The following is a 15,340-nucleotide window of genomic DNA, read 5'->3' as shown; positions in this document are numbered from 1 at the left end:
ACCAAAAGCTTGGTCAAAGTGGTAGGTTTTAAGGTGCATCTTAAAGGAGGAAAGAGAGGCAGAGAGGTGGAGAGGTTTAGGCAGGGAATTCCAGAGCTTAGGGCCCAGGCAACAGAAGACACGGTCAACACTGTTTGCGTGATTATAATCAGGGATGCTCCAGAGGGCAGAATTAGAGGAGCGCAGATATCTCGGGGGGTTGTGGGGCTGAAGGTGATTACAGAGATAGGGAGGGGCGAGGCCATGGAGGAGTTTGAAAACAAGGATGAGAATTTTGAAATCGAGGCGTTGCTTAACTGGGAGCCAATGTAGGTCAGCGAGCACAGGGGGTGATGGGTGAACGGGACTTGGTGCGAGTTAGGACACGGGCAGCCAAGCTTTGGATGACCTCAAACTTACGTAGGGTGGAATGTGGGAGGCCAGCCAGGAGTGTGTTGGAATAGTCAAGTCTAGAGGTAACAAAGGTATGGATGAGGGTTTCAGCAGTGGATGAGCTGAGGCAAGGGCGAAGTCAGGCGATGTTACGGAGGTCGAAATAGGCGGTCTAAGTCATGCTGTAGATATGTGGTCGGAAGCTCATTTCAGGGTCAAATATGACACCAAGGTATAGTAATGATGGACCCGCTTCTCCAGGATACGCGGACGCCCCGATATCTGCCATGGTAAAGATGGAAACTGGCGCGTGCTTGGTGGGTATGGGTTACATCTTGTGAATTTGACAATTTAACCCCCACCTCCCGACCCTCTCCCACTTGTCATGGGTGGTGGGGGGGGGGGTGGGTGGGTTGTGTGGTGGGTAGTTAATATTGAGGCCCTTGAATTCAAAGTTTGTAACTGACTTATTTTTCCCATATTAGGGCCTAGAAATTGAGTTGACGCCGCGCCAGGGCTTTAGTGCTGGAAATTTAGCGCCGGCGCTAATTCCCTTGCGCGCGCCAAAAATTCAGTAGCGCCGCGCCCAGACGGCTGCCGGCGCTACTGGCGGGCGTGAGTGCCTCCCAATGGGCGCTGAGTGCCGAATTGCGGCGCTAATCCGGCGCTGCGGCACCCGATGCGGTGCGGCAGGCTGGGGAAGTGCAGGCCTCCTCCTCCCGTTAAGGAGGCGCTGCCTTCACCCGATCGCTGGCCGTTTGTTTTTTTCAAAAATGAGCCCGGCACCTCGGACAAGTGCCGGGCTTGCAGGCCAGACGCATCTGTTCCGCGGGGGGGGGGGGTGGAGGAGTCCGGGGAGGGAGGTGCGGGCAGGCGGCCGGCGGGAAAGCGGCCGGCCGCCGCGCGACCTTAATGCGCCGGCGCTAACTTGTGTAAGACTCGGTTGCCAGAGTCTTAGTTGCGGCTGCCACGGGCGAGGCGGCCGCAACTGAATTTCGGCGCTGGGGCCCGTCGGCATGGCAACCGGGACGCTGCGCACACCGATGACGTCATCGGTGCCGGCGCAGCGCTACCGGTGCAACGCCGCTTTAGGGCCCCAGGGAATTTTTCAACTGGCCATAACTCTGGCGCTAGTCCCTCTAGCGCCTCAAAAGCGGCGCTAAGGCTAGTGAATTTCTAGGCCTTGGTGTATAACAATATACATTCAGCGAAATGCAACAGCAACAAAGACAGATGTTTCATGAGACTGACCTTGGCTGCTAGGAGTACAGAAAGATTGGACAAATTGTAATGGAACTCCAAGGAGCTAGAGATTTCCATGGCGAACTGCATGATCCAAAACCTGGCTCAGCTTGACAGTTAACTCTGCAAAACAGGAATGGAGTTGCACCTGTCGGGTAAGTCCTGGAAACCCCTCCCAACTCCCCGAGAAGGAAGAACAAGTGCACGTTGTTTGGCTCCACTTGCTACCCGCGTCCACACACCTCCCGTCAAACTGGTGCCCGCCGTTCACTAAGCTGACAGCTGCCCATAGACATTTTTCGGGCTTTTGAGCGGCAACTTGCTGTCATCGGGCATCTGAGCCAGCATCGCGCCCTCTACTGGGGATCTGTGGAGCACGTGAGCAGGTAGCATAGTGATTATGTTACTGGACTAGTAATCCAGTAGGCCTGGACTAATGATCTGGAGACATCAAGTTCAAATCCCACCACGACAACTGGGGAATTTAAATTAAGTTAATTAAATAAATCTGGAATAAAAAGCTAGTATCAGTAATGGTGACCATGAAACTACTGGATTGTTAAAAAAAAACATCTGGTTCACTAATGTCCTTCAGGGAAGGAAATCTGCCGATCTTACCCGGTCTGGCCTATATGTGACTCCAGACCCACTGCAATGTGGTTGACTCTGAACTGCCCTCTGAAATTGCCTAGCAATACTCAGACCCGCTTCCTACTAATTGGGCGGGATTAAGAAGTCCCATCATCGTAAAAGTTTGTTGCAGGCCGGGATCCAGACTGATACGAGGTCCCCGCCCGCCACGGACCCGCCGAGGTTTGAAAAATCTAGCCCCATCAGTGCAGCTGCCCCTGCCACTTCCCTTCCTTCTCTTAGCCCACCGGGCCAAACTTCCTCTAAAGCTTTCTGCTGCCCTAAACCAGAAGTCACATCTTTCTCTAGTTTCTCTTCTATGTCCCCTCATGCTCTCTCCGAGCTCAGCTCATGCATAAAACTCACCTCCTGCTCCCTCAACCCTATTCCCACTAAACTGTGACCACCCAACTTCCCTGGCACCCATGCTAGCTGGTTATGTAAACGATTCCCTCTCCTCAGTTGCACGCCGACTGAGGTCACACTCTGGATCATTTAAATATGCAAAGCGAGCGCAGACAACGGCAGCGCTGCCGACCTGCCTAAAATGGTGGCCAACGCGTTTTGCGCCGGAAGTGAGGCGGCTGCCATTTTCTCTTCCAAACTGGCCTGCGCTAACGGCTCCAATTTCCCGGCCGTTGGCCTCGGTCTGTCCAATATTTAATTGGAAGGAAATTTCTGCTCATCCAGTGCTGGATGTCGGACAAGCAGCGTGACAAATCAGAGACAGTGGAGGGGTCAAGACAGGTGGTGGTGAGGTAGAGCTGGGTGTCGTCAGCATTCATGTGGAACCTGACGCTGTGTTTTCGGATGATGTCGCTGAAGGGCAGCATGTAGATGAGAAATAGGAGGGCGACAAGGATAGATCCTTGGGGACACCAGAGGTAACGGTGCGGGAGCGGAATGAGACGCCATTGCAGGTGATTCTCTGGCTACGACCGGATATCATAGAATCATAGAAAGTTACAGCACAGAAGGAGGCCATTTCAGCCCATCGTGTCCACACCAGCCAACAAAGAGCTCTCCAGCCTAATCCCACTTCCCAGCTCTTGGTCCGTAGCCCTGCAGGTTAGAGCATCCCAAGTGCACATCCAAGTACTTTTTAAATGTGGTTAGGGTTCCTGCCTCTACCTCCCTTTCAGGCAGTGAGTTCCAGACCCCCACAACCCTCTGGGTGAAGAAATTTCCCCTCAAATCTCCTCTAAACCTTCCACCAATTACTTTAAATCTGTGCCCCCCTGGTTTTTGACCCCTCTGCTAAGGGAAATAGGTCCTTTCTATCCACTTTATTGATGCCCCTCATAATTTTATACACCTCAATAAGGTCTCCCCTCAGCCTCCTCTGTTCCAAGGAAAACAGACCCAGCCTATCCAGTCTTTCCTCATAGCTAAGATTCTCTACTCCCAGCAACATCCTTGTAAATCTCCTCTGTACCCTCTCTAGTGCAATCAATCTTTCCTGTAATGTGGTGACCAGAACTGCACGCAGTACACTAGCTGAGGCCTAACTAGTGTTTTATACAGTTGAAGCATAACCCCCCTGCTCTTGTATTCTATGCCACGGCTATTAAAGGCAAGCATTCCAAATGCCTTCTTAATCACCTTATCTACCTGGCCTGCTACCTTCAGAGATCTGTGGACATGCACTCCAAGATCCCTTTGTTCCTCTACACTACTCAGTGTCCTACCATTTAATGTGTATTCACCTTTCCTTGTTAGCCCTCCCCAAATGCATTACCTCACACTTCTCCGGATTGAATTCCATTTGCCACTGATCTGCCCACCTGACCAATTTATTGATATCTTCCTGCAGTCTACGGCTTCCTTCTTCAGTATCAACCACACAGCCGATTTTAGTATAATCTGCAAACTTCTTAATCATACCCCCTATATTCAAGTCTAGATCATTGATATATACCACAAAAAGCAAGGGACCTAGTACTGAGCCCTGCGGAACCCCACTGGAAACAGCCTTCCAGTCACAAAAACACCCATCAACCATTACCCTCTGCTTCCTGTCTCCGAGCCAGTTTTGAATCCAACACTTTGCCCTGGATTCCATGGGCTTTTAACTTCATGACCAGTCTGCCATGTGGAACCTTATCAAAAGCCTTGCTAAAGTCCATATAAACTACATCAAACGCACTACCCTCATCTACCCTCATTGTTACCTCATCAAAAAATTCAATCAAGTTTGTCAGACACGACCTTCCCTTAACAAATCCATGCTAACTATACTTGATTAATCCGTGTCTTTCTAAATGATGATTTATCCTGTCCTTCAGAATTCTTTCCAATAATTTTCCCACCACCAAGGTTAGGCTGACTGGCCTGTAATTACTCAGTCTATCCTTTTCCCCCTTTTTAAACAAGGGTATCACATTAGCAGTCCTCCAGTCCTCTGGCACCACACCTGAAGCCAGAGAGGATTGAAAAATGATGGTCAGGGCCTCTGCTATTTCCTCTTTTGCTTCGCTTAACAGCCTGGGATACATTTCAACCGGGCCTGGGGATTTATCCACTTTTAAAGCTGCTAAACCCCTTAATACCCCTTACAGATAAGAATGAAACCAGGCGAGGGCTGCACTATGGATGACAAAGAAGACCATGAGCTGCTCGCACTTGTTGTTGGAGGTGAGGGTGGAGGCAGGGGAGAGGGGTTTAAGAAGATGGTTTGTTGTGGAGAAGAGAAGCCGGGCATTATCTGTGCCATCCAGGATGATCCTGAAATAGTGAGCAGTTTTGGCCAAGGAGAGCAGGACCCGATAGTGCTTTATGTGGTCCAGTCAGGTCTGGTGATGAATGGCTAAACCAGTTATCCACCATAAATGTTCAAGTCTGCGTCCCTTGGACTTAAGGGAGCGGAAATGAGGGCCGTACTGGGAGAATGACCAGGGTGAGAGAAAGTAATGGTTTTAATGGGGCCAAGGGCATCGAAGATGGAGGTGAAGGTGTCGGTGAGCAGATCGGTAGCTGCAGAAATGTCGTGGTGAATGGAGGGCCAAAGACTAGACTTTTGGAAATTTGAAAGTGCAGTTGTAAGTGACTTGGCCGAGAGTTTTTTCCAGGGGCGGAACAGAAGGATGTTGGGTTGGGAGGGGGATGTGGGTGGAGAGTGATACAAGAAAGTGATCAGAGATGGCCTTATCTGTGATTGAGACAATGGGAGTAGAGAGGCCACGTGAGATGGCGAGGTCGTGGGGGTGGCCGTGAATATCAGTAGGGAAGTTTAAGGGAGGGTAGGAGGGCAGTGAACTCAGAGGAGAGAGCATGATGAGTTGAGATGGAGGTTGAAATCACCGAGGGTGAGAAGTCGCTCGCTGCAGAGGCTGAGGGAGGAAAGTAGTTAAGGTATCTTGGTGAGAAACTTGGCGTGGCACTTGGGTGGGCAGTAGAGAACAAGGATTTTAAATAAGAGGCGAGAGGGGTGGGACAAGGTGAGATGCTCAAAGGAGGAGAAGGTGCCAGAGGAGTAGGGGGACAGATCAAGGTGATGAGAGCTACACCGCTGGTGGAAGGTATAGCCAGGAGGGGAGGCTTCATTAAGGGGGAAGGTGCTGATACTGGGCTGAATGAATTTACAGCATGGAAATAGGCCAATGTAAAAAAATTATGTAGGCCACAGACTGCAGGCATTGCAAAAGTTTATTAAAGCTAGAGAGGCCAGTTTGTGGAATGTCAGAGCTCCCAGTCTATTCTAAACAGATAGAGGCTCAATTACCTTACCCTGTCCCATTTGCCAGATAGTCCTCATTTATTTTGAGTACATTAGGAGATGCCTCTTTTAACTTACACCAGAGCAGAGAGGAGAGAGAGAGCCAGTGTTACAACAGGTCTACTGGTGAATCACTGACCAGGGAGAAGGCAGCGTCACAGCCCCTGCCCGTGGCTAGGAACAGAGAGAGAAAGGACAAAGGGACATGTCTACAGTAATGTTTTACACAGGAGACTGTGACGGGTAAGTCTGGGGCCTGGAGCTAGAAGCTAAGATGCAGGAAGTCAGCTTTTGCGGTTAGAAATTGTCCCGAAAGAAAAGTAAGACCAAAAAACCAAGTGAGTCGATCTATGAAAGGACAGGGCACTAGGTTTATTACGTTCCCCCCCATGTTTTCAAGGTGAGATTGAGCTAAGTAAGTGTAATTTGTTTTGACTGTTACTCTACATGTTCACTTGCTGTGAAATAAAGTAGATTAATGATTCGAATCTGGCCTCATTTCACCAAATGTTTCTCAGTCTGCCTTCAAAAAGTGCGAATGAGGGCACGTGTGAAAGACACAATATCCAGTTCAAGGTTATCTCAAGGTTACACCCCTGTGTTATGCTATCATATTCCCTATGTTGCAATGGTGACTACGCTGCAAAAGTACTTTATTGGCTGTGAAGCGCTTTGGGACGTCCTGAGGTCATGGAAGGTGCTATTTAAATGCAAGATCTTTCCTTTTTCCTTTATATTGGGCAGCACAGGCACGCACGATGCTCAGACCGCTTATGGGAGTGGCCAGCACCACCCGAAAGAATATCAAAGACAGCACAAAACGTGTAACAATCAAATAGCCTCGTAAACTTGTCATTTCAACAGGTTTATCCAAGTCCTTTTGAAAATCTTTTGCTGCATCCTCTGTCTCTTCTATTTTCCTTTGTTGTCAAAGAAAATTTGACCAGTTTATATAGTCATTTATATATTTAGATTAAAGACAGTAAGAGGACAAGTACTAACTCCTGTGGAACTCCATTCAACACCCCTCCTCAGTCTGACCCAACACCTCTCTGTTTTTTATTTTTAACCAGTTTTTAACCAGTTTCTCATTGAATCTCATGCTCGATCCTGGCTTCCTATGGGTTTTAGTTTAATTGAACTGTCACGTTTTGGGGTTTTTATGCAAGATATTTCCTGAGGCTGAACATCACTGGTCACTCCCGTAAGCAGATCTCACGTCCCCTATGATGCAGAGGGCACTTTCTCTGCCCAGTATGTGGGTAACTGATAGTGAGACCCAGGAATGACGATGGAACTTCATTACGCTGAACACCAGCTACTGGAACGTATCACATGCCACAATGTGATTCTGTTCGCCTCAAAAGGTGGACTGAATATAAACACAGACCCAATTTTGGACCAGTTAAGGATTTTATTTATGTAAGATAAATAAATAGTAAACAGTAAAACAGAGTGAGATATATATTTCTCTGCCATCCTGATATGTAAAACAACAAATATGCAATTTACTTTCTTTCCAAACCTAGTTATTAAACAGATGTCTACTTACTATAGCCTCAATCCAGTCAAACTCCCTGGTTTACCAGCACTGACTTTCAAAACACATAGGGGGAAAAATTCGGTTGCTTTGTGCCTCCCATTAGTGCCCTAAGAGGGCGCTAACGGAGCGCAAAGCAACTAGCGCCCAGGCACGGTGCCGCCAACGCCTCCCGCGAAATTCAGCTTTCGGTAGAACTCTGCTTCCCTTGGGGCGCTACCACTCAATTTCCGTCACGGGGGTGTTAATTTTTCTGGGGCACTAAAAGTAGCGCCCCGGCGAAGTTAGCGCCCCAAAGGGGGCGCGACTCAATTTTTTGCCCATAGCTCTGTCGCGATTGGCTGTGGGACTGCAACTGATTCTTCGGTAAATAGGCTTCTCACGGAAATAAAATCCGGCCTTCTTTGAAGTACGCAGACGCAAAGGCAAAAGATGGTTGGATCGCTCATAATTACCTCAGATCAGCAGCCATTTACAGGTCATCAATTGCTTGGAATATGAAGGCTGGGGTCTTACTGTAGCCTGACTGTCTGTGTGCCATGTTGGGCGAATTGAATAGGAAGGCACCTCAAGAGGCAAAAGCAAAACACTGTGGATGCTGGAAATGTGAAATAAGAGCAGAAAATGCTGGAAATACTCCGCAGGTCAGGCAGCATCTGCGAAGAGGGAAACAGAGTTAACGGTTCAGGTCGATGACCTTTCGTCAGAACTGAGAGGCAAGGTGTCTCAAACTGTTGCTGAGGAACACAGTAGGAAACCTTTGACAATGGCAAGACTGTGGCCTAGAAATTCACTAGCCTTAGCGCCGCTTTTGAGGCGCTAGAGGGACTAGCGCCAGAGTTATGGCCAGTTGAAAAATTCCCTGGGGCCCTAAAGCGGCGTTGCACCGGTAGCGCTGCGCCGGCACCGATGACGTCATCGGTGTGCGCAGCGTCCCGGTTGCCATGCCGACGGGCCCCAGCGCCGAAATTCAGTTGCGGCCGCCTCGCCCGTGGCAGCCGCAACTAAGACTCTGGCAACTGAGTCTTACACAAGTTAGCGCCGGCGCATTAAGGTCGCGCGGCGGCCAGCCGCTTTCCCGCCGGCCGCCTGCCCGCACCTCCCTCCCCGGACTCCTCCACCCCCCCCCCCGCGGAACAGATGCGTCTGGCCTGCAAGCCCGGCACTTGTCCGAGGTGCCGGGCTCATTTTTGAAAAAAACAAACGGCCAGCGATCGGGTGAAGGCAGCGCCTCCTTAACAGGAGGAGGAGGCCTGCACTTCCCCAGCCTGCCGCACCGCATCGGGTGCCGCAGCGCCGGATTAGCGCCGCAATTCGGCACTCAGCGCCCATTGGGAGGCACTCACGCCCGCCAGTAGCGCCGGCAGCCGTCTGGGCGCGGCGCTACTGAATTTTTGGCGCGCGCAAGGGAATTAGCGCCGGCGCTAAATTTCCAGCACTAAAGCCCTGGCGCGGCGTCAACTCAATTTCTAGGCCTGTTTATCTCATCACCTTATTTTTTGTGATAACTGCAACTGAATGCCTCACATCCAGTCGACATTAGCATATGAGAACACACTTGTTGATGGGACCACCATCCTGATGCATATTGGCTCAAATATTGCGGCCGGCGGCGTAGGGTACACTGCCGACCTACGAAAAGATTACGAACCTACCTAGTGCGAGGCCCAGAATGGAGACTTGCTCTTCGGCGCTGCAGAGTTCTGCGCAGTGTATGACATCACGGAGGCCAGGAGTGCAGTGTAGAGCCTCTGCGTAAGGGACGAGCTGTCAAAATCAAGTCACGCCCACAGAAACGTCATTCAGTCTCTTCCATTGAAATTACATTTTAAAAACTCCTAAAAACTTTTAATTAAACTGGACTTATTTCATTTATCAGAATTTTGTTTTACTTTTTTCTTCCAAACTCACAATTTATTAGTCCCTATGTATACAACTTCCTGTTTTGATAGTCAGTAAAGGTCTAACAACGTTTTATATCTCCTACAAGTAATGTTGCTGAACTTCAGAAAGAGATTCCCTGCCATAAAATCAATGATAATTTTCAGGATTAAACTATATTATTCAGACCTCATTTAGATTAAATTTATTTTCCTTGTTATAGATGCAATGGCCCTGAAATTAGGATCGGGTGCTTGCCGCGCGTGCAAGCCCCCGATGTGCACTCACCCTGCGCTCCGACATCTGAAGCCTGGGCCTGCTTGCACTTCCTGTCACAGGCCCGGTTCAGATGTCGGCGCGATGTGCTTACCTGATCCAGTGCGATGTGCCGGCTGGGATCAGGTGAGCACTCTGCAGCCAATCAGGGGAGGGGAAACTCATTCATGAGTTTGATAGTAAAGACTGTCAAACTCATGAAAAGCACGGGTGCCCAAAAGACTACTTTAACTTTAATTAAAAATTTAAAAAACATCCCAATAATTAAATAAACTATAAATAACTTTTAAAAACTATTTAAAACAATTAATAAAATTTTTGAAAAAAATAATTTTTTACGAAATCGGGTCTAAAAATAAACTTACCTTACTGTAAAGCCCTTAAAAACAATGAAGCTGTGGAAAAATTGTCATAATTTTAAATAATAGACCACTTACCTGCAAGAATCCACTCCTTACACCTTTTTTCATTTCTAAAAAGTTCAGTCCCTTGCACACGCGCAAACCTGTCAAAAAGAAGGAAGTTCAACGCGTGCGCGCAGAGTCCTGTGCGCACGCGTTGGACCTCTTAACCCCTTGATTCGATGGAGAGGAAATGTCGGTTTCCCGCGCATGCGCTGTGCATGCTGAAATCCGACACTTCCAACGGGCCCACGCGTGAGTACACCGTCCGTACTCACACGTTGGGACCGGAATTACTGGCCTATTTATATTGTTTATGTTCTTCATTTTTTGAGTTGACAGGACAGGATTGGTCACTGAAATCTGATCGATGTTCACTTTATTTAACTTTCTTATTCAATTTCCCAAGTAACTAAAATGAAACTCGACCGACAAAAACAGTTTCCTCCACCAAAAACAGACTCCGACACCTGCTTTCACTAACAGTAAGAAAAACGTCCGTAATTGCTGGGCAGTTGGTGGGCAAACAGCCCAACCCTGTGTCATCAATTGGGATTTCCAAGGATCTCCTGTCAAGGTGTAACTTGACAGATCGCAAGTTCGAGTTTTAGCAGAAATCCCGAACCTGCGGTATATTTCAAAGGTGGTATGACTCTCAGAGTCTACCGTCATACCCACTGCAAAATCTGGGCCATTAGTTGATCTCTGTCTGCCATAATGTAATATATATTTTTGGATCTATGCTCACAGTAAACCACAAATAACTCCACGTGTGCTGTTTCTAGTAACAAGACTGTACAAAATAACAAATTTCAGCATAGACAAAAAGTACATTGTGCTTTGTCAGCAGTCTTCTGAAAGTCCAAACAAAATATATCATAGAGTCCCATGATCTACTTTGTTTATAACATCCTCAAAGGAGTCAAAGAAGTTTGTCATGATCAAGAAAATATGTTTTGGGAACCAGCACATCATGCAATCGTGTTCCAGTCAGGAGTTGAGAAAGGACAGCCCAGACACAGTGCTCCAGTATTACAGAGAATGGGTCACCTGCCAAATAAAGGTTCTATCACTGAGTGGGTATGGGAAAGTCAAAGCACTGAAACTATTGTCAATGGAAAATAGAGTCAATCTTACTCAGGGATACCCAACAACATTATATAGGCCTGACGTAAGAAAACTACTAGGCACTTGGTCTAAGCGTTAAACAAAGCTTAAATCAACTGTTTTACAACATGGAGGTCTAGTTGTGTCCTTCACTAGTTCCTGTTAAGAATGTTCTGTGCAAGCTGGGCCCATGCCCGAGTATTTATACTCTCCCTGGACAGCGCCACCTGTAGGCTGCTCAGTATCATTTCATAAGTCTTTCTTTCATGAATGACTGATTCATGTCAGTGCCTTTAATGTAATAAAATTAACGTAACTTCCAATTGAACAATACCTTTCAGCCAATGTCCCAAACTCCTCCATCACCATCCCTGGGTATGTCCTGTCCCACCGGCAGGACAGACCCACCAGGGGTGGCGGCACAGTGGTACACAGTCGGGAAGGAGTGGCCCTGGGAGTCCTCGACATTGACTCCGGACCCCATGAAGTCTCATGGCTTCAGGTCAAGCATGGGCAAGGAAATCTCCTGCTGATTACCACCTACCGCCCTCCCTCAGCTGTTGAATCAGTACTCCTCCATGTTGAACACCACTTGGAAGAAGCACTGAAAGTAGCAAGGGCACAGAATGTACTCTGGGTGGGGGACTTCAATGACTATCACCAAGAGTGGCTCGGTAGCACCACTACTGACCGAGCTGGCCGAGTCCTGAAGGACATAGCAGCCAGTCTGGGTCTGCGACAGGTAGTGAGAGAACCAACACGAGGGAAAACCTACTTCACCTCGTCCTCACCAATCTACCTGTCGTAGATGCATCTGTTCATGACAGCATTGGTAGCAGTGACCACCGCACAGTCATTGTGGAGACAAAGTCCCATCTTCACATTGAGGACACCCTCCATCGTGTTGTGTGGCACTACCACTGTGCTAATGGGATAGATTCAGAACAGATCTAGCAGCTCAAAACTGGGCATCCATGAGGTGCTGTGGGCCATCAGCAGCCAGTATTCCACTACAATCTGTAACCTCATGGCCCGGCATATCCCTCACTCTACCATTACCATCAAGCCAGGGGACCAACCCTTGTTCAATAAGGAGTGTAGAAGAACATGGCAGGAGCAGCACCAGGCATAGCTAAAAATGAGGTACCAACCTGGGGAAGCTGCAACACAGGACTACATGCATGCTAAAAAGCAGAAGCAACATGCTATAGACAGGGCTAAGCGATCCCACAATCAACGGATCAGATCAAAGCTCTGCAATCCTGCCACATCCAGTCGTGAATGGTGGTGGGCCATTAAACAACTAACTGGAGGAGGAGGCTCCATGAATATCCCCATCCTCAATGATGGCGGAGCCCAGCATGTGAGTGCAAAAGACAAGGCTGAAACGTTTGCAATCAACTTCAGCCAGAAGTGCCGAGTGGATGATCCATATCGGCCTCCTCCTGAGGTCCCCACCATCACAAAAGCCAGTCTCCAGCCAATTCGATTCACTCCACGAGATATCAAGAAACGGCTGAGTGCACTGGATACAGCAAAGGCTGTGGGCCCCGACAACATCCCGGCTGTTGTGCTGAAGACCTAACTCCAGAACTAGCCGTGCCTCTAGCCAAGCTGTTCCAGTACAGCTACAACACTGGCATCTATCCGACAATGTGGAAAACTGCCCAGGTATGTCCTGTCCACAAAAAGCAGGACAAATCCAATGAGGTAAGAGTGACTGCCCTTGACATCAAGGCAGCATTTGACTGAATGTGGCATCAAGGAGCCTGAGTAAATCTGAAGTCAATGGGAATCAGGGGGAAAACATTCCACTGGCTGGAGTCATACCTAGCACAAAGGAAGATGGTTGTGGTGGTTGGAGGTCAATCATCACAGCCCCAGGAGTTCCTCAGGGCAGTGTCCTAGGTCCAACCATCTTCAGCTGCTTCATCAATGACCTTCCATCCAACATAAGGTCAGAAATGGGGATGTTCGCTGATGACTGCACAATGTTCAGTGCCATTCGCAACTCCTCAGATAATGAAGCAGTCCATAGTGGCATGCAACAAGACCTGGACGACGTTCAGGCTTGGGCTGATAAGTGGCAGGTAACATTCGCGCCACACAAGTGCCAGGCAATGACTATCTCCAACAAGCGAGAGTCTAACCACCTCCCCATGACATTCAGCGGCATTACCATCGCCGAATCCCCCACTATCAACATCCACGGGGTCACCATTGACCACAAACTTAACTGGACCAACCATGTAAATACTGTGGCAACAAGAGCAGGTCAGACGCTGGGTATTCTGTGGCGAGTCTTCCCAAAGCCTTTCCACCATCTACAAGGCACAAGTGAGGAGTGTGATGGAATACTCTCCACTTGCCTGGATGAGTGGAGCTCCAACAACACTCAAGAAGCTCGACACCATCCAGGACAAAGCAGCCCGCTTGATTGGCATCCCTTCCACCACCTTAAACATTCACTCCCTCCACCACCAGCGTACTGTGGCTGCAGTGTGTACCATCTACAAGATGCACTGCAGCAACTTGCCAAGGCTTCTTCGGTAGCACCTCCCAAACCCGCGACCTCTTCCATCTAGAAGGACAAGGGCAGCAGGCGCATGGGAACATCACCACCTCCAAGTTCCCCTCCAAGTCACACATCATCCTGACTTGGAAGTATATTGCCATTCCTTCATCGTCGCTGGGTCAAAATCCTGGAACTCTCTCCCTAACAGCACTGTGGGAGTACCTTCACCACATGGACTGCAGCGGTTCAAGAAGGCGGCTCACCACCACCTTTTCGAGGGCAATTCGGGATGGGCAATAAATGCTGGCCTTGCCAGCGATGCCCACATCCCACTGACGAATAAAAAAATATATAGATAAGTGTGAGACGGTGCATTTTGGTAGGAAGAATAAGGAGGTCACATACTGCCTGGAAAATAAAAGAGGTAGAGGTGCAGAGGGACCTGAGGGTACAGATACACAAATCACTAAAAGTAGCAACGCAGGTTAATAAGGCCATAAAAAAAAGCAAAGCACTGGGGTTCATTTCTAGAGGGATGGAACTGAAAAGCGAAGAAGTTGTGTTAAACTTGTACAGAACCTTGATTAGACCACATTTGGAGTACTGTGAACAGTTCTGGTCTCCATATTATAAAAAGGTTATAGAGGCACTGGATAAGATGCAAAAAAGATTTACTGGAATGATACTAGAACTGAGAGGTTAGAAGATTGAACAGGTTGGGGCTCTTTTCTCTAGAAAGAGAAGATTGAGGGGTGTCCCGATAGAGGTCTTATAGGTTATGACAGGGTTTGATAGGGTAGACGAAGAGATGATGTAACCCCTGCGGGTGAGATCAGAACTAGGGGCCATAAATATAACACAGTCGCTAATAAATCCAATAGGGAATTCAGGAGAAACTAATTTAGCTAGAGAGTGGTTAGAATGTGGAACTCGCTACCACAGGGAGTGGTTGAGGTCAGTAGTGTAGATGCATTCAAGGGGAAGCTGGATGAGCACATGAGGGAGAAAGGAATAGAGGGATGTGTTGATGGGTGAGATGAAGAGGGACGGGAGGAGGCTCATGTGGAGCATAAACACCATCATGGAGCTGTTGGGCCGAATGGCCTGTTTCTGTGCTGTAAATGCTGTGTAATTCTATGACAAATGTCAAATATGCTTAATAAGAGCATTTGAAACAAAATTTGAGCCAAAGAAGGAGAAATTAGGACAGATGACCAAAAGCTTGGTCAAAGAGGTGGGCTTAAAGGAGTGTCCTAAAGGAGGAGAGAGAGATAGAGAGTAATAGCGGGGGGGGGGGGGGGATTTCAGAGTTAGGGATGAGACAGCTGAAGGCATGACTACCAATGGTGGGGTGAAGGAAGTGGGGAATGCACAAGAGGCCCAAGTTGGAGGAATCCCGACTTCTTGAAAAGATGGGCACGAATTTGGGAGACAACAACATGTTCAATTACTTTTATTGCTGGAGGAGATTACAGAGATAGGGAGATGCGAGGCCATGGAGGGATTTGAAAACAAGGATAAGAATTTTAAAATCGAGGCTTTGGTGGATGGGAGCCAATGTAGGCCAGTGTGCACAGGGGTGATGGGTGAACGGGACTTGATGCGAGTTAGGACACGGGGCAGTGAGCACAGGGGGTGATGGGTGAAAGGGACTTGGTGCG

General features: G+C 48.4%; 1 protein-coding gene across 1 annotated transcript in view; it reads left to right on the top strand.

Annotated features, from left to right (window-relative positions):
* Positions 1-6,058: 6,058 nt before the first annotated feature.
* The window catches only part of arhgap32b (Rho GTPase activating protein 32b), a 646,854-nt gene continuing 637,572 nt past the window's right edge, over positions 6,059-15,340 (top strand). The window contains exon 1 of the mRNA XM_085968179.1: positions 6,059-6,202. Coding sequence (XP_085824305.1) covers positions 6,165-6,202 — 38 coding nt within the window. The 5' untranslated portion in view covers positions 6,059-6,164. The remainder of the gene's footprint in view (positions 6,203-15,340) is intronic.

Source organism: Somniosus microcephalus, chromosome 26 (assembly GCF_052327205.1).
Source record: "Somniosus microcephalus isolate GS21.2 chromosome 26, FLI_Smic_1.0, whole genome shotgun sequence".
Lineage (NCBI taxonomy): Eukaryota > Metazoa > Chordata > Chondrichthyes > Squaliformes > Somniosidae > Somniosus > Somniosus microcephalus.
Note: the sequence above shows the minus strand (reverse complement) of the source record. Positions and strands in the feature narration are given on the sequence as shown.